The sequence below is a fragment of the Amblyomma mixtum genome, chromosome 10 (genome assembly GCF_055824585.1).
Source record: "Amblyomma mixtum isolate Tamu chromosome 10, ASM5582458v1, whole genome shotgun sequence".
Lineage (NCBI taxonomy): Eukaryota > Metazoa > Arthropoda > Arachnida > Ixodida > Ixodidae > Amblyomma > Amblyomma mixtum.
This window is the reverse complement of record NC_143021.1, coordinates 177,114,343-177,137,190: the sequence shown is the minus strand read 5'-3', so window position 1 is coordinate 177,137,190 and position 22,848 is coordinate 177,114,343. Positions and strand designations below refer to the sequence as shown.

Here is a 22,848-nt window from a genome sequence, read left to right as displayed (position 1 = left end):
GTTACAGCTGCACCGCTTGGGAGCCATCCTCCTCCACTAGCTGCCGCACACCGACTGACGACGGAGCAGCGCTCCACGCCGCCGCGCCGACAGCTCCACCTGTCGACGAAGGTGACGTCACCTTTTGGCATCTGCGCTCGTCGATGAGTCACCCCAGGCGGTGGATGTAACGCCGGACGGACGGACGGGAGAATGAGCCATTAAAGGCTTTCGCCTTAAAAGGCGCCAGAGTGCTGACCTGCCGCGGTGGTTCAGTGGTTAAGGCGCTCTCCTACCGAGCCGGAGTACCCGGGTTCGAACCCGACCGCGACGGCCGCGTTTAGGTGTAGGCGGAACGCAAAAAGGTGCTCGTGTGCTGCGAGCGATCCAATCTTGGCTCCGGCTCAGGGGGTTGACGATGATTTAAACTTTTATTTCCACCGATGTAGGAGGCCCCCTACTCCCCGCCCATCGTCTGCATGCGTAGGGAACGGGGGCCGGGACTTCCGCTACTAAAGACTGCCGAAGATGCATTGTTTCTTCGCGGCTACAACAGCCAGGTGGACAGATCGTTGCGGGTCGGCGCGGACCTCACTCCGCAGCAGGGACTCCCAGGATTCTCTACTTCCAATATAGTCCCCAGCACTGCGGGATTCGGGAAATTTCCAAATTATGTCATCCAGATTCCCCCTCGATCCGCAGGTCTTGCATCTATCGCCTTTCCTACCGTCTACCTGGGTGCGAAACAACCAGACGGGGTCTGCCAAAATTTTCGGCCCGTAATCGTCTCTATTATTTAAGCTTGGACCCGGAGGTGGCACCAGACGTCTTCCTAATTTATTGTTCTCGAGATTTTCGCGTATGTTTGCAAACTCTCGTCCATCGCCTGACTGTCGGGCGGCTCTACGGTTACTCGGAATTAGAGATCTCGGGCTGACGCGTGGCCCGCCTCATTACCGGGACGGATGTGTGTGTAGTCAGATGACTTGACTATGCGCGCGCTGCTGTAAGCCATATAAGCCATACCAGTCTTTCGCCTTAAAATTGACGCGTATATTGAACAGTCAGTGCGAACACCGTCGCTGCAGGACAAAGGCCTTTCGAGACGCTCCCCAGTTCCCCAGTTATCCCTGTTCCGCGATAGCTGGGTCAGCCCTGCCCCTACCGACTTTCCATACTAGTCGCTCCACTTTACTATGACTCCCGTAGATACGTTTTCCTTGCCTATGAATCTGCTGTTAGGCGTAACGCACTGTCCCCAATATCGAACCATATAAACGCATAGCGCAAAGATTTAAAATTTCATAACGTTTGCGCTTATTGAGTAAATCAGATAATTCACGTGAGCTATGGTTTCACCGCTTGTTTAGTTCCTTTGTTCACCCTGAACGGTAAGCCGAGTTATTTGTACCCGAGGAAACCGCGACTGTTTTTAGTTCCTAGGCATAACGTATAAGAGATGCCGCTAAAGTTTTTGAAGACTACTGTTACGGCAATCCCCAAACCCTCATTTTGAACAACTGAGCGAATCCTTCAGTATAGCTATCACCCGAGCAATGATAATGATACTCGATGGAAACAATGCTAAGCATTGTTGAACATACTGTATTGTTCAGATGTGCCACTTAAATACCGCATTTCACAGCTTGATCCGTACGGTTACAGCCCTTACTTGAGCTTTAAAGAAGTATCCTGGTTCATCGACAAAGTTGTTCATTTATTAAAATACGTTTCACTCGTTCATGCCGTCACATTAGCAAGTGCTGCCATCTTTCCATCATGTTTTCAAACAATAAACTTCCGGTTCCTGTTTTCCCGCAGGACTTTCTGTGCGGCCACCAGCCGCGGGAACGTGTGGGGGAAGGCGCCCTTGACTTGGCAGAAGCTGTCGTTGTAGACCTCGAAGGCGAGGTCGAAGAAGGCCCAGCCCACGCGCCTGAACACCTTGTCGTCCAGGGGCATCACGAAGCGACGCATCTGCAGAAGCGTGTTCATTGCTGAGAAATTTTGAGCTGCACACGAATCACCATTTGTTACCGCCACGAAATGCAACCAGCGACGTCCAGACGATTATGAACTCTTTGATTGGTACTTTAATCGGATGGCAGTGTGGCTTCAAAGATTTTCCTCAAAAAGCGCCGTCACCACAGTTCGGTTGTGATAACGGCCACTGGCAGCGATACCTGTGTTTTATTTCTTAGCCTATTCTTGCTTAGTGATACCATTGTTTTACTGAAAGTGGCCTCCGTCAATATACCGGGTGTCCCGGCTAAATGTAACCAAACTTTTAAAAAAGGCGAAGTGCCCTAGTCCAGTAAAACCAACTCAGGGTTGTTCATAGTCGCGTGGCCTAGTCTTGAGTATTTTTTCGCTCTTCAAAGTTAATTAATTGGCTGAGTTTATTTAGCTAACGTTTTAATTATTGACTTCAGGAAGAAAGTGTCAATGCAAAACTTTTAGATCACCTCGAAAAACCGCTAGTAGTGCTGTTTCCGTCAAGTTACGATTTACGTAGCTTCATTTATTGGCCTTAAAAGAAAGTTGACACGTGACCAGCTGCTCGCTCATTTTTATGCCCCAATGTGCACCCAAAGTCTCATCGAGGAGAGGACTTCAGAAAAAATGCATTTTATTCTTTAAGGCGCGTCTTGGGGCGTTGAAGTGGCATAGTTGTCAAGTGGAAGCCTTGTGCGGGTTATGGTTAAAGGAACTACTTTACGTAAATATTACTTTGCGGCAAATGTCTCAGTAAGCTGTTTCTCAAAGCGATTTACAACTTTTCCATTGACACTTTGTTCCTCAAGTCAATAATTAAAGTTAGTTAATTAAGCTGGACTAATTAGTCAAACTTGAAGAACGAAAAAAATACTGCAGACTAGGTTACGCGACTCTAAACAACCCTCATTTGGTTTCAGACGGCTAGGACACCCCGTGTTTTTTAAAATCTTGGTTACATTTAGCTGAGACACCTGGTAGAAGCCGTCAATAAATCGACGTGGGTGAAATGGATTTCTCGTTAGTGTTCCCTCAAGGCGCGAATAATCATTGTTTCTTTTTCAAGGTTTCACTGTTCTCGATATCTCATTGGCATCAAACATGTCGGCGGGCTACCATTGCGAATATTGAAACTGCACTCGTGTCCTTCACCAACACCAAAGGCTTTCGCAGAAGGCTTCGGGAGAGTCGGGTAGTGTGACATGGGACGGTGGCTCGTGCGACAAGTGCGCTGACACTGCACTCGCCTTTTTGTCCACCGTCGCCGCCGTCTCGTAGGTGAAGAGCAAGGCGTCGTCGAAGCCCAGCGCGGTCAGGCTGTCGCCGTGCTCCTGCTCGCTGGGCGGCTTCTGGAGGCAGTAGGCGGAGAAGGGCAGCGCGTAGCGCCCCACGCAGGGCTCGCCGAACTTCACCGGACTCGTCACCTTCTTATTCATCCTGTACGTCACGAAAGCCAGCGTGGAAGACAGCGCCACTTCGACCTTTTTCTCGCCCTGCAGGCCGAACTCCAGGAACTTGAATATCTGCTCCTGCATCACGCGCATCAAACCGCCCCGTAAAGGAGGGACATGAGCTAATAGAGTTTTCCAGGCGCTACCTGATGTGAAAAGCAAGTGTGGCACCTATATGAACCTATACGGGCATAAATTACTCCAGTTGTTGCTTTCTCTCAGTCAGCTTTAAGTGGGGAGAAGCAGTTCTAGAAGCGAGAAGAGAGTAAAAATGGCTTATGACCTATAGTCATATGAACGAAAGCTCAGTTAAGCATGGTCTCCACTGTCTAAAATCAAATGTCAAGGTAAAGGGTCAAGGTCAAAGCTGAAGGTCATGTACCCAAAGGTCATAGAAATACCGGGTGTCCCAAAAATGACTGATGGATTTTGAAAATCAATAAAAGAAGTCGGAATGAGATAGAATTGTATTGTTTGCTGCCTTACGCTTAGGAAATCAGGGAATTTTATCCCTTCAAAATTCAAATTTAGTTTACATTTCCACCAACAGGTGGCGGGTATTTTCTTAGGAAACTGCGCCTCGTTTCAACAAAACTGTGTTCCTGGCGGTGAAACTCTAACACAATAAACACCCGCTGTTCAACGGAATAAACCATTTTGGTTCAGCGGAATTGCAATCTGAATAGCACACGCTATCAGCTTGGCAGCGAACTACGGAATGACGAGCTCAGATATGCTCCGTTTTAGCTATACCTGTTCCAGATCGCCTGCAGCACCACCTGTTCATGGAAATGTAAACTAAATTTGAATTTTGAAGGTGTAAAATTTCCTGATTTCCTAAGCGTAACATCGAAAACAATACAATTCTATCTCATTCCGTCTTTTTTTTTATTGATTTTCAAAATCCATCCGTCATTTTTGGGACACCCGTTATGATCACGTGGTCATACCATAGCTTGAGCCATACCACCAATGCAGTTAAGTTAGGCCTGACCTTGTGAGGCATTGATGATCATCGTTTTATCCTCATAGAAATCGGAAGTTGTACCCCGAGTAGTAGAGCTCTCGTTCTAAAATTACCGAGAAATTTGCTGAACTGCAGAGGCCCGGTCAGTCGGTAGTTTCAGGTCTTCTTCCCTCTCTACAATCAATCTGGAAGACTGCGGTTCAACTTACCAGTGCGGGTTTTGTCGCGTCCTTGTAGGTACTGGGCGACCACGAGCTGACCGGCAGGGAAGTGCACGATTTGCCAAAATCTTCCACGTTGTGGGTCACGAGTATGAGGAGGCTGATTCTGGGCATGAAAGACACAACGAACCGCTCGCTAAATCTGTGCCAGTACACTCGCGTATGCCGCGTAATAAGCGGGTTCCTGGAGCAGCAAAGCTGTTATGTTGTTTTAAAAGTTACAAATGTTTTAAAAGTTACACTGTTCACAAATGGCGGCGAACAATTACAATGCCGTAAGTATTAAACAGCATTTTATTTTTATTTTTTTACAGCGAGAGCTGTTATATGTACGCTCTCCGGCGGATGTTGAAGCTTATTGACCGCTCACGTGACCGGTCACCTAACCACCTCAGATTTACGGTCATGTGATCGACCACGTGATGGTCACATGTCATATGTGACCAGCGCCGCCCAAGTGATATACCCCCGCCCAAAGTTGCAACGAAGTCTGCAGGTTTTAGACGTTACTGTGCATCTTAGGAATTAGCTCTGGACAGAGAGTAGTACGGCGACAGCTTTCGCTGAATTTATCCATTCACAGAGGACAGAGTAACCATTTGGCAGCCTTTTTTAAAGCAAAAATCACAAGGGAACCTCATAGTCCCTCGGTCTTGAAACGTTTCGCTCAGTTCGCGTTTAAGGAAGAAGCGGTTGGAGAACTATCGTGATTAGTTGTTCCCGTCTCCTCCTCTCACCTAAAAAAGTGAGAGCGCGAGCATGGTCGTATTTCAGCCTCTCGATCAAAACCTGACAGCCTGCACGCTTTGTACTTTACCTGCCCGAGAAAAAGTCGACACCGAAACCATACTCGTATACATAGGGTACATAGGATGTAACTTGTACTGCCTAGATAGACTCTTCTGGCGAAATCTGTCCTGCACGTTAAGTGGGCATTTGAGGACAAATCGAGGTTGGTCTCTATTGATAGAGGGAAGAGTTCTAATGACAAATAGGCTAATTTCACTGAAAAGGGAGCTTCTATAATCTAGAAAAGGTCAAAATTTTGTTACTTGAAGGCAATTGCCAAAGAATACCAAACACGACAGATGCCGATGACAATTTCATGGCTGCGGGCACGGCTCATGCACTGTGTGACCCGCCGCTTGCCACTTCGTCGTCAGTCCGTGAAAATTCTAAATGCAGGCATCACCAACATCAGCCATTTCCGCAAGCGAACAGCGAGGCGTCAAAACCGTGTTGAAACGCAGATCCCTGAGGCTAGGTTTCACAGTCGTCCAATTGAAAACGATGGTCAGAGTCAGTTTAGTTCATGATGTCGCCATTCTCAGTCGAAAAGAGGGAACATATGCCTTTGTACCTTGCGCACGAACATTAAGAGCGCCAAGAAAGGCCACAGAGTCTGTTTTTACGTAGAACAAATATTCTTATAACTGTGCGCAGTGACCCTTTAATTTTGAAGCCCTTCAAGCCAAGAACCACAGGCACGAGTTTAAGAGACGCCTAAGCCAGTGTGGATGGAAACCATGCAAGTGGTTCTTGAGCCGTAATGCTATTTAAGCTTGCAACTCTGTATTGGCCTATGCTTTAGCCAGGAAATACGTCTAGAGCGAATCGCTCATCTGCGATCTCCAGCTACACTGATCGCGGCTATAGCGCTCTGCCATAGCAGCCACTTGCTTCATGTCCTTGACGACCCGAAGGACATCCTTTGCCAGCTGAGCCTTGGAGGCGAGCTCCCTGCCGCTGTCCAGGAGCCTGAGGCCCAGGAAGAGCTGCGACCCAGTGAGTGTCCCCACGTATGTCGCCAAGTTCTGCGCAGAACAATAGTAGAGTGTTACCTGTGGCTCTAAGCAGCAGCTTTTAACAAGATGACAACATAGATATCACACGCAGGGACGAGGTAGAGCTTAAGTACTCAGGGCAGCATCTTGTTTTTTCTTTTTTAACCCTGTGTCTCCCCGGTGCTGTTCTTGCTATCTAGAGCGTGAAGCAAACAGTGCACCTCCCAACTCTTCTTTCCCTGTCGTCGGTTTACACGTGAAATGAGATGAAATGAGGTCGAGCTGTAGCAAAGACAGCGGGAGATCCTGCTGGCTGGATCCAGAACCTTATCACTAAGAACACACAAACCGCAAAGACCACACGCCGCAGCAGGAAGGGAGCAAAAAAAAATTGGCTGTGGCTTAGCTTGGTTAAGCCCGGTAATTGCGAAAGCAATATCCGTAGCTACGCCATGGTTCAGCTGGCAGTGTAGCTGGTGGTGGGGCTTGTGGTTAGACTTGTGGTGATGCATCGGTTATACAATCCAATCCAATCCAGTCCAAACCAATCGAATCCAATCCAGTCCAGTACAATCCAATGCAATCCAATATGCGACGGGCCGAAACGGGCCGCGACGGGCCGAAAGTGCAACTAGTATTGCTTTCGCAATAAAAGGAAGTAAGTTGTCTTCTAGCGCCCTCCCTTTTTATTGGTGGCGTATGCTGCCCTAGCCGTGCTGTCGATGTTTATCTCGAAAAATACGGAATACTTATGGTTGGCAACGGAAACAAATTCCCTCTTGAAAACATGCGAACTTCTATCAGCTGGGAACGTTTTTACGGAGGTTTCCATCTTTTCTATTTGCCAATCTCCAAGCCTCCGGTGTCGCGTTTAAGTGTTTCCTCCCATCGCTAACTGCGTCAAGTTACTACGCTTAGCAGTAGGAATGTACCTGCGTTGCCACGAGTAAGCATTCTTTATATTTAGTGGTACAAATCTACTGAGAAACATGATCAGAATACCCCGCCCCTAAAATTAACTGTGCTAGAGGTCAGGTTACTCCCTTTTTACTCTCAAATAGGCTCCCAAATATCTTAATAACCAGTACCCGCAATGAGCCACTACAAATATGGTTACTGAAAGGAACGTCATATGACGCATTCTGGGGCCTCGGGCCGTTAATTACGAGTTTTTCTGCCGTCATTCGAAGCTTCTGTAACATTTTACGCTCTGTTCAATACTTTTTGTACGCAATTGCTCATTGCGTTAAATTCTTAGTTGCGATTTAGGTTTGGTTTGGTTTATGGGGGTTTAGCGTCCCGAAGCAACTCAGGCTATGAGGGACGCCGTAGTGAAGGGCTCCGGAAATTTCGACCACCTGGGGTTCTTTAACGTGCACTGACATCGCACAGTACACGGGCCTTCAGAATTTCGCCTCCACCGAAATTCGACCGCCGCGGCCCGGATCGAACCCGCGCCTTTCGGCTCAGCAGCCGAGCACCGTAACCACTGAGCCACCGCGGCGGGGTTCTTAGTTGCGTTTTAGTCGTCTTTGGTGATCTCCGACGTAAAAAAAGTGCTCTTAAAAAGGCCGCATATATAGCTTCGTAACACTGTCAATGAAAACTTTGCCTTTTGCATGTCCGGTCGTTGAATCTAGGGAATCACGGTTGAGTAAGTTTAGCTTCGTTAACCAACTTTTCGGTAGGCGTGCGCTGTGCGGTGTCAATGCACGTTAAAGATCCCCAGGTGGTCGAAATTATTCCGGAGACCTCCACTACGGCACCTCTTTCTCTCTTTCTTCTTTCACTCCCACCTTCCTCTCTTCCTTTACAGCACGGTTCAGGTGTCCACCGAGATATGTGAGACATATACTGCGCCATTTTCTTTGCTCAAAAAACCAAGAACCAGTTCCTGCCTAACACTCAAGTAGCCACTGTGAAGATCACAAATTTGAGAAGAGATCATGGTAACTTGCCTTGAACATGGCAGATAGCTTGGGATCACTCTTGAAGTCGGCCACTTTCCGTTCGAGCCCCATGACACCCAGCACCGAGAGCGAGGCATTGGAGAAGATCTGCTTCGCTCCCAGCACGTAGTCATCGGCTAGTCGTTTTCCATCCGCCGAGGCCGCCAGGTCCATGTGCAGTCGGTTAGGCGAGAAGCTGACGCCGAACGCCGTAGGCGCGGACTTATCTCGGGTTGTGGCAACCTGGGAATGACGCAGTGCCGCTCTGAAGTATACGTCCACTCGGCGGCCACAGATTAATGTGAGCTACGGAATATAACGCGAGATTTGTGATAAGAATTATTTGCGAAAACGAAGAGTCTAAGCTGCGATTAGTTGAGACGGAAAGGAATATTACGGAATGATTAAAGAACAGAACTACAAGTTATTAAGACGAAAAAAGTGCCGTCTTACGTTGACGGCGACAGTGTCGAATACTTCTATAAGTTTTTACCATTGATTAAATACGTTCTATTTGCGGTCCCGAATCTCGAACTTAGTTGGTAGAAGGTGCCTTTAATGTTCATGAGGGCTGGCGTTCCATGATTGTTATGCTTCATTTCTTCATTCTTTATTCGCACTGCATACTACAGACACTGCCCACAAGGAAAGAAAAAGAGCTGATTGACCTCTTGAGAGGGTATTGTCCTTGCATGAATGCAGCAGCTGGGGCAGTTTTGAACTTTATGGAGACTGATTTAGAACAAAATTTCACTACAGAGGAGAAAAGTCTATCTGCAGAAAGAAATACAAATACGTGCAATCTGTCTGCGGAAACTATACACAAAATTATGAGGAAAATCATGTGTACAAGTGTTCTTCATTTAACCGTATAATAGGGCAGGCATTACGTATGCATCATTTATGATATACCAAACGAACACACACAAAAAAAATCAAAAGCGTAACTTTATATCGCAAACCTTGGGTTCTGTTTTTCGTATGCTTTAAAGAAGCTACTATACAGTATTATTTAACTGAAGATGAACACAAAATTTCAGTTCATAGATAGTTTAGTTTATGGCATTTAACGCCCCATATAAACTCAGGCTATGAGGGACGCCGTAGTGGAGGCCTACTTTGAGTTCATAGGTACTCTTTACAAACAATATCTGAAACGGTGTTATTGCCATAGACGGATTTGCGCAGTTTTCGGTGGGCAAATGTAAGCAAGCTGCTCGCCACTGTGGGCCCCCACTCGACGCCGTAAGTCTGGGGTTTGTTTGGACTACTTTTACCTCGTTATGATTGGTTTGGTTTATTGGGGTTTAACGTCCCAAAGCGACTGAGGCTATGAGAGACGCCGTAGTGAAGGGCTCCGGAAATTTCGACCACCTGGGGATCTTTAACGTGCACTGACATCGCACAGCACACGGGCCTCTAGAATTTCGCCTTCAAGAAATTCAGCCGCCGCGGCCGGGATCGAACCCGCGTCTTTCGGGCCAGCAGCCGAGCGCCGTAACCACTGAGCCACCGCGGCGGGTTACCTCGTTATGAGAGTCACTGATTATGATCCGACTTCTATATGCTCTGCGCAGTTGCCTGCATGTACACCCGCTTGTAAAGTGGCAACGTCGCCACAAATATCAGTCTCCTTTCGTGGCCTCATCAGACTACTTTCGGCAGCTTTTGTGTGAATCAGTGAGTATCCATTTCATGTAACGAATAAGTGGAAATGGTCCAGGTAGAAGTAATTTATCAATTTTAAGTTCTTATACGTCTGTATAAGGCTGCTCAACACAGCGTCTTAATCCTGTTGACTGTTTATAACAGACTACACTCTTAACACGAATACACCTATATGGGAATAAAAAGGGAGTAACCTTTCTCCTGAGCACACCCTTTTATAAAATTGTGTTCGCTGACGGACAGTTTACTACATTTTTGCTACATTTTTGTACGAAAGTGCTTCGACACGAACATGATGGTCTTCACAGGTGGAGTTTTAAGGGAAGTTTTAGTCCTAGAATTCGTATGCGCCACCGACTGCGCGGACGTGTATTAAAGTTTCTCTGAAACCCTTCCATGTCAGTTATTGTTGGCAAGCATTTCAGAGTGGCGTTAACGGAAGGTAATGCTCCGTTACGATACCTTGAGGAAAGTTTTGAATTGCACATCTCCTGTGCTCGAGGTGAGCGTCGAGTTCACCATTTCGACGTGCGTGAACACAATGATGTCGCACAGGGCCTCCTTGACGGGGTACATGGCCGCGTCGTGTGCAGCGCGGCCAACCGTGCAGACCAGGTAGCCGTAGCCGGTGGAAGCTGCAATGAGCAACCGAGGCCCCAAGCTGTGGTCAGCAAAAGACTGTGGGGCAAGCGTGATCACTCAGCGAACACTTTGCTAGCGGGAAAAAAAAGTAATCTCAATCCAGTGTTCTCTATACGGTGGGGTATCTGAAACCCAGCCTGTTCAGCATATATATAAATGAGCAGAGGTGCACTTGCAACAGAGAAACAGTGAACAAAAACAACAAAAAAGCGTGCACAGACAACGGCGAATAAGTTAAATAGAAGGGCGCTCGGAAAGTACTTAGTATGAAACATTTGGGGAGGACACCAGCGCTACCCATACGTTCAGGCATGTACAAATGATCAGACTGCGATTAATCTCTTATCCTGCCTTGACGTGTATACACGCAGTCAAATGTTTACGAAACACAATACATTAGCGAAAGAATTATTTCATGGCAGTTACGGCAGACAGCCTGATATAGATATATGAAGTCTAATGCTGAGTCTGCAAATATTACAATGGGCCATTTATTTCCAGCAATGTACCTTGGATGCTCTGCTACAAAGATACGCAGCAGCATCGTATCGGATGGGCGGGAATGTTCGCAGCTGGGCGGAGTGTCAGTAAACCATTGATCATAAAACGCTTTTCAGATTACTTGCACTTGAGACAAATTTGATAGCTGAAGAGCAGCGATCGAGAAGATTCTGTGGTCCTTGTGAATCTCTTACACCGACGTTACTTCTTATAAAAAGAAATGTCACAAAACGTTTAGCTTCAGGACTAAATGAATTTCGGCACTGACGCCATCTGATGTCTAATCCAGTGCGGGGGATAAAAATATTTTAAAGAAAGATCAAAATGGGCTCAGATCACAGACGACAGCTGGTAGAGTTTAGTGGCATTTGGGTGGTAACGGTGTCGTTTCTCAGCTCCAGGACGGGATCAGAGTCCACCTCCACCACTTGTAATGGGTTTTTCGGGCACAGTACACAAAGCACAGCACGGCACAGAGCACAAAGCGCGGAACGGCGTTCACCGACAGTCAGTGGTTCCAACAGCACCAACAGGAAGCGCGCGCTAGCCGAGAGCAGTTCCGCTGCCGCGCGGGCACTTCTTCGTCATCACAATAGAAATAAAATGTGCACCGATATGTCAAACAAGCCTGGGCTATTCCATTTTCATCATTCGCTTGTTTATTTTCATTAAAATGCTCTAAACGGTCAAAGGACAGTGCTTGTATCTGGTATCAGTCCGTAATGCCCTCCTGAAACGTGTGATTAAGCACAGACCACAAGATTGACTATCTTGAAGTCCTTCAAGCAGGCTGTTGCGGCAAGCCGTGGATTGCCTGCCTAACCAAAGGCGTGCCTGATCCTGCGTGCTAATGCCGACACCGCAGTGTTTCCGTAGGCTGGTATACCTAGAAGCACGCTTGTTAAACGAACCCTACAGACGCACGGACAAGTATAGAAGAAGGATGACGTAGGCAAAAGTTCCAGCGCTTTCGTACACGTTGTCCTTCTTGCACTTGTCCGTTGTCCTTTTGCGCTGGTTCACCAAAGATCACGAAAGACCAACTCCAACAGAAAGGGTTACTCAAGCCATGAGCTGTCACTAGGAGGCGACACGAGTAACGCGCACTACAAAGGAAAATGTCGTACAGTGAAAGGGGTAGCCAGCATGCGGAAGAGACAATTGTTGCGGATCGAAAAACCGCTTTTGTGGCCTCGAAACAACGCACTCTTATGTGCACGCCACCTTCGTCAGATCGTTAGAAATCGTGCTTTTTTGAGCGTCAAACGGCGATTACATTTTCCTGAAACGTTCATTTTTCAACGCAATGCCATAACGTTAATATGCATTACAGAACATTGACTTCATTTTGTTTCTCTACTTCTTGTACAGTGACTGTATACTGGTTTGTTCTGAACGGAATGGCCCTGCTCCTATTTTATCCCCAGCGATCTTTCTTAACCCTAAAGTACTCACGTGTGCGCGTCGTCGTTGTTGTCGTTGTGGTCGTCGTTGTCGTAGTGGTCGTCGTGGTTGTCGTCGTCGTAGTTGTCGTCGTGGTTGTTGTCGTCGTGGTCGTCGTCGTCGTAGTTGTCGTTGATGTTGTTGTTGTTGAGGTCGTAGTGGTTTTCTTCGTGGTCGTTGCTGTCGTCTTCTTAGTGGTTTTACGCCTAGTTGTCGTCCTACTGGTCGTCGTCTTGGTCTTTGCTGTCGTCACCCTCTTAGTAGTTGCACGCCCAGTCGTCTTTGTGGTCGTTGCTGTCGTCTTCTTAGTGCTTTTGGGCGTCGTCGTGGTCTTTGCTGTCGTCACCGTCTCAGTACCTTTACGCCCAGTCGTCGTGGTCGTCATTGCTGTTGTCATTGTCTCAGTACTTTGAGTCGTCGTTGTAGTCGTGTCTGCTGTCTCCGGTCTCGGCCTGCGGGTGGTCTCGTCCTCTGCACGTGTCATTGCAAAGGATGCCAAGGTTGACACAAAGCGTCTTCATCAGGCAAGGGGAATGTCGAAACGCTTCCTATCTGGAATATTGCAAACCGCTTCCGCTGCCGATTCCAACGAGTTAGCGCTGTGCAAAGCAGCGCAGCGAACAAAGGTGCGATCGATGCCCAGGGATCACTTTCTATACTACTGAACAACGAGGGACCGCCTTTTCAAGCGACGCTTCGAATTAACTTCGAAAGGTTTTTAACCTGAATTACGGTTGTTCCCTTTCAAATCTGGCGTCGATAGCTGGAACGTGTGCACAGAAACGTGTAATGCACAAAAAAAATATCCTTCTTTCTTAACCTTTATTATTTTCTGTGTAAGCAAGCTCATCCGCATAAGCATCTCACCCTCGGCTGCATGAACGGTTATTTTGTTTGAATAACAGTCGAATTCTTCACCGGTGCTTAAGAATCGAGGCTACCTGCAAAGCCTAACATGCCGAGCCTAATGAAGTGAGAGAGAGAAACTTTATGAAGGCAAGCGTGTTTAGACCCCCCCTTGGGTTCCTGGACCACCGTACGGTCCCACTCTACGTCGAAGCGTTCATTTGGCATTTGTTCATGACGCCGGCACCCCGAATCACCGCAGCAAGCTGCGATGTCAGGTCCAGAGACGAGAATCGATTTACAACGTGAGTATAGCTGATTTACATGGCTCGAATCGAGGAGCCTGTCAAATTTTCGATGCAATACAGCCTAGCGGAGCCTAACCAGCTTCTAGCATCGCATAGCATTCAGAGAAAGGCTGGAGTGAGGAAAGTCTACATGCAAAAAAAAAAGACAACCCACTGAACTACATCTGACCAGCATAGTTTTTTAGGTGTGCCTTCCTTGTAGAGAGCCCGAATGAAATGCAGCGCTGCAGGTTTTTGCGCATACCTGCATTTATTTTAGGATAAAGAGAAAGAAAATAAATGCAAGCATGACGTCTGCGCAGCGCCTATCAGTCTCTAACAGGTTAAGCAAACAAGGTAAGGGGAATGAGGGGCTCGTTATAAATATGAGAGAAGCCAACAGCCACAGAAACCAAGGGGCACAGGGTATTTATTAATTATTTATTTTTGCGGTGTTGATTAGTTTAGAACATTAGTGAATATGTCATCGCTTAAAGCTAATTGATTAGAAAAGCAGAAGAAAAAACAACCACATGCCGCCGGTGGGATCCGAACCCACGACCTCCGAATTACGCGTCCGGTGCGTCCGGTTCTGGCAGCCTTGATGCCATAGGAAGCATAAGAGGGTTCTCACACAGCTTCCACCCTCGCCGTTTGATGACGTTCTACGTCACACCAGCGGTAACTCAGGACGTTCTACGTCCGCCCCTTACGAACGTGGGTGGCGCTGATGAACACTCTCAAGGTCAGGTTATTTGTAAACATAAATACCCCCGAAAGCAGTAGGTTTGACAGCCGTCGCCGTAGCTCAGAGGTAGAGCACCGGACGCGTAATTCGGAGGTCGTGGGTTCGGATCCCACCGGCGGCATGTGGTTGTTTTTTCTTCTGCTTTTCTAATCAATTAGCTTTAAGCGATGACATATTCAGTAATATTCTAAACTAATCAACACCACAAAATAAATAAATTAATTAAAAAATACCCTGTGCCCCTTGGTTTCTGTGGCTGTTGGCTTCTCTAACAGGTTAAGTGCGTTCTCATACCTTCCACGAGCCTGATTTACGGACGTAGGTCTTGTAGTCGTGGGTTGATCAGCGAAAGAAGGCAGGGCCATCGAAAAATTTAGTCATAGGTGGTTGTTGCATTAGCTTGTGAATACTGGCCAACCAAGACGTCATGCTGCGTTAGAGGTTTCTCTTTACCAATGCGCAATCTTCTTGGCACAGCTGTGCATGGGTGCTCGTGCGTTCAGAACTTAAATTAGGCCAACGAACCCTCTCATTTTATAGTAGAAAGTGTCAAAGGAGACGTCTTACCGGACACAGAAATTCTCAGGCCGAACATGGTTGCATCTGGAGCACATGCACTCTTTACCCAGGGCAACAGCATTTGACTTCAGAGCCAGCTAGCGGCAGCGGACATTGCGTCGCCATTCGGTTTCGCACCTACCGCAGTCTCGCAACCGTTGGCTAAAGGATTTTCGGCCCTAATCGACCACGGCGGCTGCGTTTCGATGGAGGCGAAAAGCAAGAGGCGCCCGTGCTGTATGCGATATCAATGCACGTTAAAGATCCCCAGGTGGTCGAAGTTATTGCGGAGGCCTCCGCTACTTGTCCTCTTTGTTTGACTCTTTCCTTTATCTCTTCACTTACGGCGCGGTTCCAGAGATACCACCGAGATATGTGAGGCAGATACTGCGCCATTTCCTGATCTCAAAAATGAACCAACAATGATACGCTGCTCCTCATTAAAACTACGGTACCGTTTCTCTTGTGCATACGAACAGTCGCACGCCAGGATCCTCTAGCAGGCCTCCAGCATAAGAGTGACGGCGTGCTGATCCAAGGGAGTGCAGACAGCGTTGCTTTACAGGAAAGTGCAGTCGAACGCGCTAGAGTAAACATCGATTTCGGTAAGTGTTCTTTTTTTGCAAAGGTATCTGCTGCTTGTTTAGTGTTAAGCACTTAACACTGCCATAGCGGGATCTCTGCCTCTAAAGGAATGCTCCAAGGTTTCAGAACCGGGTAGAAGAGGAGGAGCTTTGGAAAACTTCCGTTCCTTGACACTCCAGGAAAAAAAAAGGGGGCGGGGGCGGGACTAGGAGGCGTGCCCAGAGCATATCGTGTCCCCGTGAAATTGATGGGCTTCAGCTGCTGACCGTGATATGAAAACTTCTGGGTTTCTCTCAAAGCTAACAATCAGCTTCCCTAGATTAGCATGCTCAGACAATCTCCTGCTACAGGATTGTGCGCGCTTTACTAAAGAAGAAAAGAAATTGCATCTGCAACCTCCATAAACCTGGGGCAATAACGTTAGCATCTGTGTTGTTACCTGTTAATAAAAGCAGGTATTTTTTTCGTGTGAACCAAAGCGTTTGGACTTTTCTCGTACCACTCCATATCGCTTCTATTTCTTTCTAAAAACTTTCCATGCGTTAAGGCAAGAACACTTTTAGGCGGAATTTTTAACGAATCGCTACGGCACCTATGCTGGAAGGCACACCGGCACAAAACGCTCAGCACTCTAGTCACTCGTAGATAACCGCACTAGAAGAGCTTCTTTGTAAAAGGAAAAAAAAAAAAAACCTCGTCCGCGAACCTCGATAGATGATCTGAATAGGTTCGCAATTTCTGTTGCTGCAGATGGATGTTTCAAAACACAGACGTTATAGACTTGGTGTAAACGTACCAGATTTGGACGGTGGACCGCTGGGAGGGTGCGAAATGTACTGCGCTGGTTGTGTTTTTTCCGTCAGTGCCGCTTCAGGATCGCCAGCTGCGACGTCAGAGAGAGGCATGTTAGCATGTTAGCAAGCAGCGTTCTCCAAATCAGTATGTGAAGCACGGTCGTCTGTCGCTCGCGGATGCCTGTTTCTTAGCTTTATTCGCTCAGTTGTAGTGTGCAGAAACCTAACCGGTCGGTGCGCCTGAAGCCGATTCTCTTCCTTGTTGTTCGCAGCATCAATACAAGACCCAAAATGCAGAACATTTTATATGCTAAGTGTTTCAGGGAAGGACGCCACTAATGTTAAAAAATTTGGATTTTTGAGGTAAAGAGAACCCTTTCGCACCATAGTATTACCGGTGTGGGCTGACTTCAATAAGTAGTAGGCAGTTCATGTCAACTAGCAAAATGATTAACTGAAGTCTAATAGTTAACTTTTTAACTATCACTACATATATTAGGTTGGGGCAACCTAAAAAGATTGAAAAATAATAAGCCCGGCGCGCCCCCGCCGCGGTGGCTCAGTGGTTACGGCACTCGGCTGCTGGCCCGAAAGACGCGGGTTCGATCCCGGCCGCGGCGGCTGAATTTCGATGAAGGCAAAATTCTGGAGGCCCGTGTGCTGTGCGATATCAGTGCACTTTAATTAACCCCGGGTGGTGGAAATTTCCGGAGCCCTTCACTACGGCGTCCCTCATAGCCTGAGTTGCTTTGAGACGTTAAACACCGATAACCAAACCAATAAGCCCGGCGCCCAGTTGCAATTAGAAATTTGTAGTCGGCTGTTAGTAATAGCTATATCAGTTTTAGAATTTCGAAACCGCTGTTACTCTCGCCGTTGTGGCTCAACTAATTTAGGCCATTTCTCGGACCATTCAAAAAAATACCGACGATTACGTTACTTCCTAATGCGAAATTTGAGCGCAGCAAATAAGCTGTTTCACCTTTTCGATAGATTGAGGCAAAGAAATCGAGCAACACATGTATGCGCTATCACAGAATTTTTTTTTTATTTTTCACACGTATTCGCAATTTCGGCTCGGGCGGTGCACATATACAGATCCGCCGCCACCGATCTGGCTCTCTGATTGCCACCGCACAGGGGTTGCATTGGAGGAGGAGCGAAGAAAGGAATTAAGTTCGAGCCGGCGCTTTGACAACCGGAGACTCGCAGGAAGAGGGGGGAGGGGGGCGGCGTGTACACCCAGCGGCAAACGATGGGGGCAGAAGCGCGCGCAGCAAGCGGACAACACGATAAAGGGAGGAGGGAAGAGATAGCAGCGACTGACTGATGCCGCTGACGCCGATAGCGCTGGGGGGATGAAAGGGGGGCGGAGCTGGTTACGAGGCCGACGCCGACGACGACGCGAAACCCAGGAACGAACGCCAAAGAGCTGCGCTCTAAAACTGCGCGCCTGCGGTTGGATGCAAAGTGACGGCGATCAAATAGCGGCACACCGTGACGCGCGTACCACGTGACAATCTCTGCCCCTCCCGTGCTGCGGGGCTTCCCCCTCCTCGCCATTTCTTTCCTTCTGCGCGGTTGGGGCGGAGACTGTCACGTGGTACATGCGTGACTGTGCTTTTTTTGTGTCTTCCCGCAGGCTCCTGGTATTCGAATGGCGCGAGAAACGGAGCAAATTAGTTGAGCTCCAGCTGCGAGGGTCATCGCGTTTTCAAAATTCTGAAAACGGATTATTACTATTACTATTACTATTACTATTACTATTACTATGTGTTGGTTACAAATCTCGGATTTCAGCCGAGCGCCTAGCGATAGCAGTTCAAGTTAACAGTGGAAATTTAGTTAAATTAAGTTGATCACTTTAGTAGTCAACATGATTTCTTGGTTTTCTGACATTCGCCAACTCTGGTATTACTGTGTCTCAAAAAGGTTCTCTTCAACTAAAAAAAAATAAACAGTGCGCCAAGAAACGCTTTCGCCTTGCAGCACTTTAGAGAGTGCACCCTGTCTTTTTTCCAGTTAATGCTTCAGTGAAACCGACCACCCCATGCATCGGAGGCACTATCCCATGTCAGCCAACCGACGTACAGAGACAAGCTAACTTCGCCATTTCTCCCTGTCCAGCGGCTCCATATGCTTTTGATGCCGGCGAGCATTCAAAATCACATTTTATCTTTGCAATTGCGCGCTTCTCTTATTCAACTGCCTTTCTGTATTGGCGAAAATAGGTTTTTTTTTTATCCCGACTCATGCTCGTGACGTGCCTAGCTGATGTCGGCCCAATGGAGCGATTGGCTGGCGCTGAGCCGATAAACCTGTTGTGCGGTTGTGACTGAGAGAAGGATAAAAAAAACTCTGCCTCTCCCGTAACCGAGAGAAGAGTAAGCATGAAATGTTTACGGGCATAATGCGAAGCGCGCGCGGACACGACGAGACGCAGGCCTGACAAGAATGTATATGCAGCGCGTTCGAAACTGTCCGAAGTGCGTAGAGGCGAAAGCGTTTTCAGCACCACTTTGCGTATGTGACACTGGTGAGGTTACCACTGGATTACGTCACACATAATTCATGACGAAGTAATGACAAATTACTCATTAGTGTGTAATGACTGATTAATGACTAAATACTAATAAACTGCTAATTAATCACGCTTAAGCTTCGCCTTTAGGAGTGGGACGCGACAGCGTGTTGTAGCGCTGCCAGGAAGTCCGCGGAACGCCACCACCCGTTCGGCGTGATGCCTCGTCCTTTGATCGCGACGCTTTTTTGAGGAAAGGAAATTACGCAGTAATTCTCTGCCATCTCGGTGGACACCCGAGCCGCACCTTACAGGAAGGTAGGAACGCCACCACCCGTTCGGCGCGATGCCTTGTCCTTTGAACGCAACGTTTTTTGAGGACAGGAAATGGAGCAGTAATTCTCTGTCATCGCGGTGGACACCCGAACCGCACCGTAAAGCATTTCATGCTTAAATATTGTGGCATGTATGTGCTTTTTGCACGCGTTATTAGAAATCGGAAATTATAATTCCGTGCATTATCAAACGACAGCTCGACTGATATCTTGATAAACATTGAGAAGGCACTGGCAGCAGTTATTTTTTGTGACTCGTTTGGAGACCAACCGGCGCTTGCATGCCGGCCGCGTAGGAGGGCTTAGAGAGACTCGTTAAATCTCGTTAAGTCTCGTACGGTGCCCGGATGTTCGCGTTTTAGAGCCCGGATGAGTGGATCTCGGCCTCGGCGTGACGTCACCACACTGCCGACAACGGGAGCTAAAAGCATTTCATGCTTAAAACTATTTTTGAAAATTTTTGCCGTGCTTCTCTTAGATACCTGGTGTATTCGCGGCCACCATAAAGGCGCAGACGGTCACACAAGCGCACAACGAGAAACGTCATGACGATCAATCCGTTGCACTACATCATCATCATCAGTCTGACTACGCCCACTGCAGGGCAATGGCCTCTCTCTCCCATTAACCCTGTCCTTCACCAGTTGCGGCCATCGTATCCGCTGACGTTGGGCAATTTTTGGGCTGTGTATCTGCTGCATGGTATTTTTTGCAGGGCATTCAGGCAGGAATATACAGTAGACAAGCCCGATCGTGTTCACAAGTAGCTTTTATTGCGAAAGCAATACTGCTCTAGGTTTTGAGCCTTCAGCGTCGTCCCGCGGATCCACGTTTGACCTTTAGCTTGACCTCTGTTGTGGCGTTCATTGATGCGCTCTGACATAGCGTTGTAGATTGCGTTGATTTGGAGGAAAGGTTGGTTGGTTGGTTGGTTTATGGGGTTTAACGTCCCAAAGCGACTAAGGCTATGAGAGACGCCGTAGTGGAGGGCTCCGGAAATTTCGACCACCTGGGGTTCTTTAACATGCACTGACACCTCACAGTACATGTGGTTTAGTGGACACCTCAGTAACACTTTAAGCTAATTCCGGAGTTCATTGATGCGCTCTGACATAGAAAGCGTTGTAGACTGCGCTGATTTGTAGGAAAGGAAAGGCGCCTTACCAACACTGTGCTTTAGTGGACACCTCAATAGCACTTTAAGCTAATTCCGCCGTTCCGTGCAGCACTCAGGCTTTCGGCTTTCACTACTGTAGTCGCTAAACTTGCTCGTAATTTGCTTTCGCAACCTCCCGGGCTTAACCAAGCTAAGCCTCTGCCAATTTTTAAGCATGAAATGCTTTTAGCCCCCGTTGTCGGCAGTGTGGTGACGTCACGCCGAGACCGAGAGCCATCATCCGGGCACTGAAATCCAGTCATCCGGGCACTGAAATCCAGTCATCCGGGCACTAAAATCCAGTCATCCGGGCACTGAAATCCACTCATCCGGGCACTGAATTCCAGTCATCCGGGCTCTGAAACGAGAACATCCGGGCACCGTACGAGACTTAACGAGATTTAACGACTCTCTCTAAGCCCTCCTACGCGACCGGCATGCAAGCGCCGGTTGGTCTCCAAACGAGACAAAAAATAACTTCTGCCAGTGCCTTCTCAATGTTTATCAAGATATCAGTGGAGCTGTGGGTTTGATAATGCACGGAATTATAATTTCCGATTTCTAATAACGCGTGCAAAAAGCACATAAACGCCATGTTACACTTCGTTGTCATACGTGATCCGGGGGAGAAGCGCTGCGTTCAAAGGGCAAGGCATCGCGCCGAACGGGTGGTGGCGTTCCTCTCTTCCTTTACGGTGCGGTTCGGGTGTCCACCGAGATGGCAGAGAATTACTGCGCCATTTCCTTTCCTCAAGAAACCTTGCGTTCAAGTGGCAAGGCATCGCGCTGAACGGGTGGTGGCGTTCCTCCCATCCTGTACGGTCGGTTCGGGTGTCCACCGAGATGACATTAGACCCGTAAACATTTCATGCTTACTCTAATCTCGTTTACGGGAGAGGCAGAGATTTTTTTAAAGCCGGTGAAGCTTCCTGGGGCTAAAACATTGAGAACTCCTAAAGGAAAGCATTTGTGGCACTGCCCAAGTGCCATTTTAAGCAGGGTGCGCCTGTTTTACGAAGGAAGAAGGGTTGTAGGCGTACCAGACACATGCACAAAGTATGAAAACAAACAAAAGAAAACACTGTCCTGTATAAGCTTCGCGCAAAGATTGTTGGGGCAACATGAAAACAGCATGATGCGGAGCAGCATCCTTTGAATATCATAATCGGGAAGCGGGATAGCGAATCTGATATTCACAGTAACAGTTGCACACGCTGGAAGGTTGAGAGAAATACTGTGCAAATCTGGCCTGAATAGCGTGAAGTCAACAAGGTGCCCAGCAAGGAAGAGGAGTTAAATGATGTCTTTCCCGCACTGTTCCTTAGGTTAATTGCCAAAATGTTCAAGGCCAAGGGTAGCGCCGATATTGTATGTTGTACAGGAACAATATATTTGGATGAAAATGGTCAGACCATGATCTGTCACATAAGTACGAACCGAACGCAAACTTCAGATATAAGTTACTCTAAAAATAACCTAACAATTTTACTGTAACATTGTGGAAGCCGATTTTACATGTTAAAATAACTTATAACGAAGTATCCCTAGAATCGCTCACCTATAAGAGTGCATAACAGCATTGCCTTTTTTCGGGATTTCTGCTGACACATATTCTGATTATTAAAAAGAAACAGATATCAGTTTGAAACGCATCGTATACGTCCACTCTGCTGCTGCTGACGAAAGGGGGGCTGAAACGGCCATGTCCAGACGTTTCGCAAATGAACCATGAACTTAATAGCATCAATAAAACGTGATACTAGAATTGCTATGAGTTTGTGCCGGCGCCGAAATCTCCTACGATCACTCAATCGATTATTTCATTGGAACGTGGTTTAAGGCTGTTCTCCCCAGTTTTACTTTTCTCACGCAGGCCGCTCAGCAAGGGGAGAGCTTTTCTGGTCAATATCACTTTCATAACTTGCATTTAATAAACTCTATTGACTGCCAGGATTGTTTGCCAACAAAAGTTCTTAATTATAAAACAATGTGATTCGATAAGATTGTCCGTTGGTCTAAGGCACGGAGCCTTGCTCCAAAAGCAAGATGTACCTTAAAGCCTTCACGGATTGCAGGAAAGGAAAAGCTTAATGCGATATACAACCCTCACAATAACGTTGGTTTGGGTTCGCAAGTATATAAGGAACGGAGAATGTTTGCTCACGGGACCCGAAGACGGAGTAGTATATGCCCAGCAGTAGCAGCAGCAGCACACAGCAGACGAGGAGGGCCATGAAAGCCTTTTGCTTGTTCTCGTCTTCTTCTTGGTCGCTGAGAGGAGTCAGCAAACTTTTAGAGCGCAGCTCTTTGGCGTCCGTTCCTGGGTTTCGCGTCGTCGTCGGCGTCGGCGTCGGCCTCGTAACCAGCTCCGCCCCCAATGTCATGCTTTTCAATTGGTCGAAATGCTCGTGACGTCAC

At 47.6% G+C, this 22,848-nt stretch overlaps 1 protein-coding gene and 1 long non-coding RNA gene across 2 annotated transcripts in view; both read right to left on the bottom strand.

Moving 5' to 3' along the window:
• The window catches only part of LOC149327844 (uncharacterized), a 235,810-nt gene extending 214,674 nt beyond the window's left edge, over positions 1–21,136 (bottom strand). The window contains exon 1 of the long non-coding RNA XR_016285993.1: positions 21,031–21,136. This is a non-coding gene — a long non-coding RNA (uncharacterized LOC149327844). The remainder of the gene's footprint in view (positions 1–21,030) is intronic.
• On the bottom strand, positions 1,765–12,985 carry LOC149327845 (uncharacterized). The gene is made up of 7 exons (XM_089563497.1): positions 12,613–12,985; positions 10,477–10,649; positions 8,356–8,589; positions 6,294–6,427; positions 4,602–4,719; positions 3,222–3,503; positions 1,765–1,956 (listed from the first exon to the last, which is right to left on the bottom strand). Exons 1-7 carry the CDS (start codon positions 12,983–12,985, stop codon positions 1,765–1,767), a joined length of 1,506 nt encoding a protein of 501 aa, XP_089419623.1.
• Positions 21,137–22,848: the final 1,712 nt, after the last annotated feature.

Bases quoted from the DNA above. Each gene is read 5' to 3' on its own strand.
- LOC149327845 (XM_089563497.1), bottom strand. From the start codon at position 12,985: ATGACGACCACGACGACTGGGCGTAAAGGTACTGAGACGGTGACGACA. The intron at 10,650-12,612 runs GTGAGTACTTTA...TGCTCATTGCAG, and splicing joins AACAACGACGACGCGCACAC to CTTCCACCGGCTACGGCTAC. The intron at 1,957-3,221 runs GCGAGTGCAGTG...ACGCTTCTGCAG, and splicing joins CGGCGACGGTGGACAAAAAG to ATGCGTCGCTTCGTGATGCC.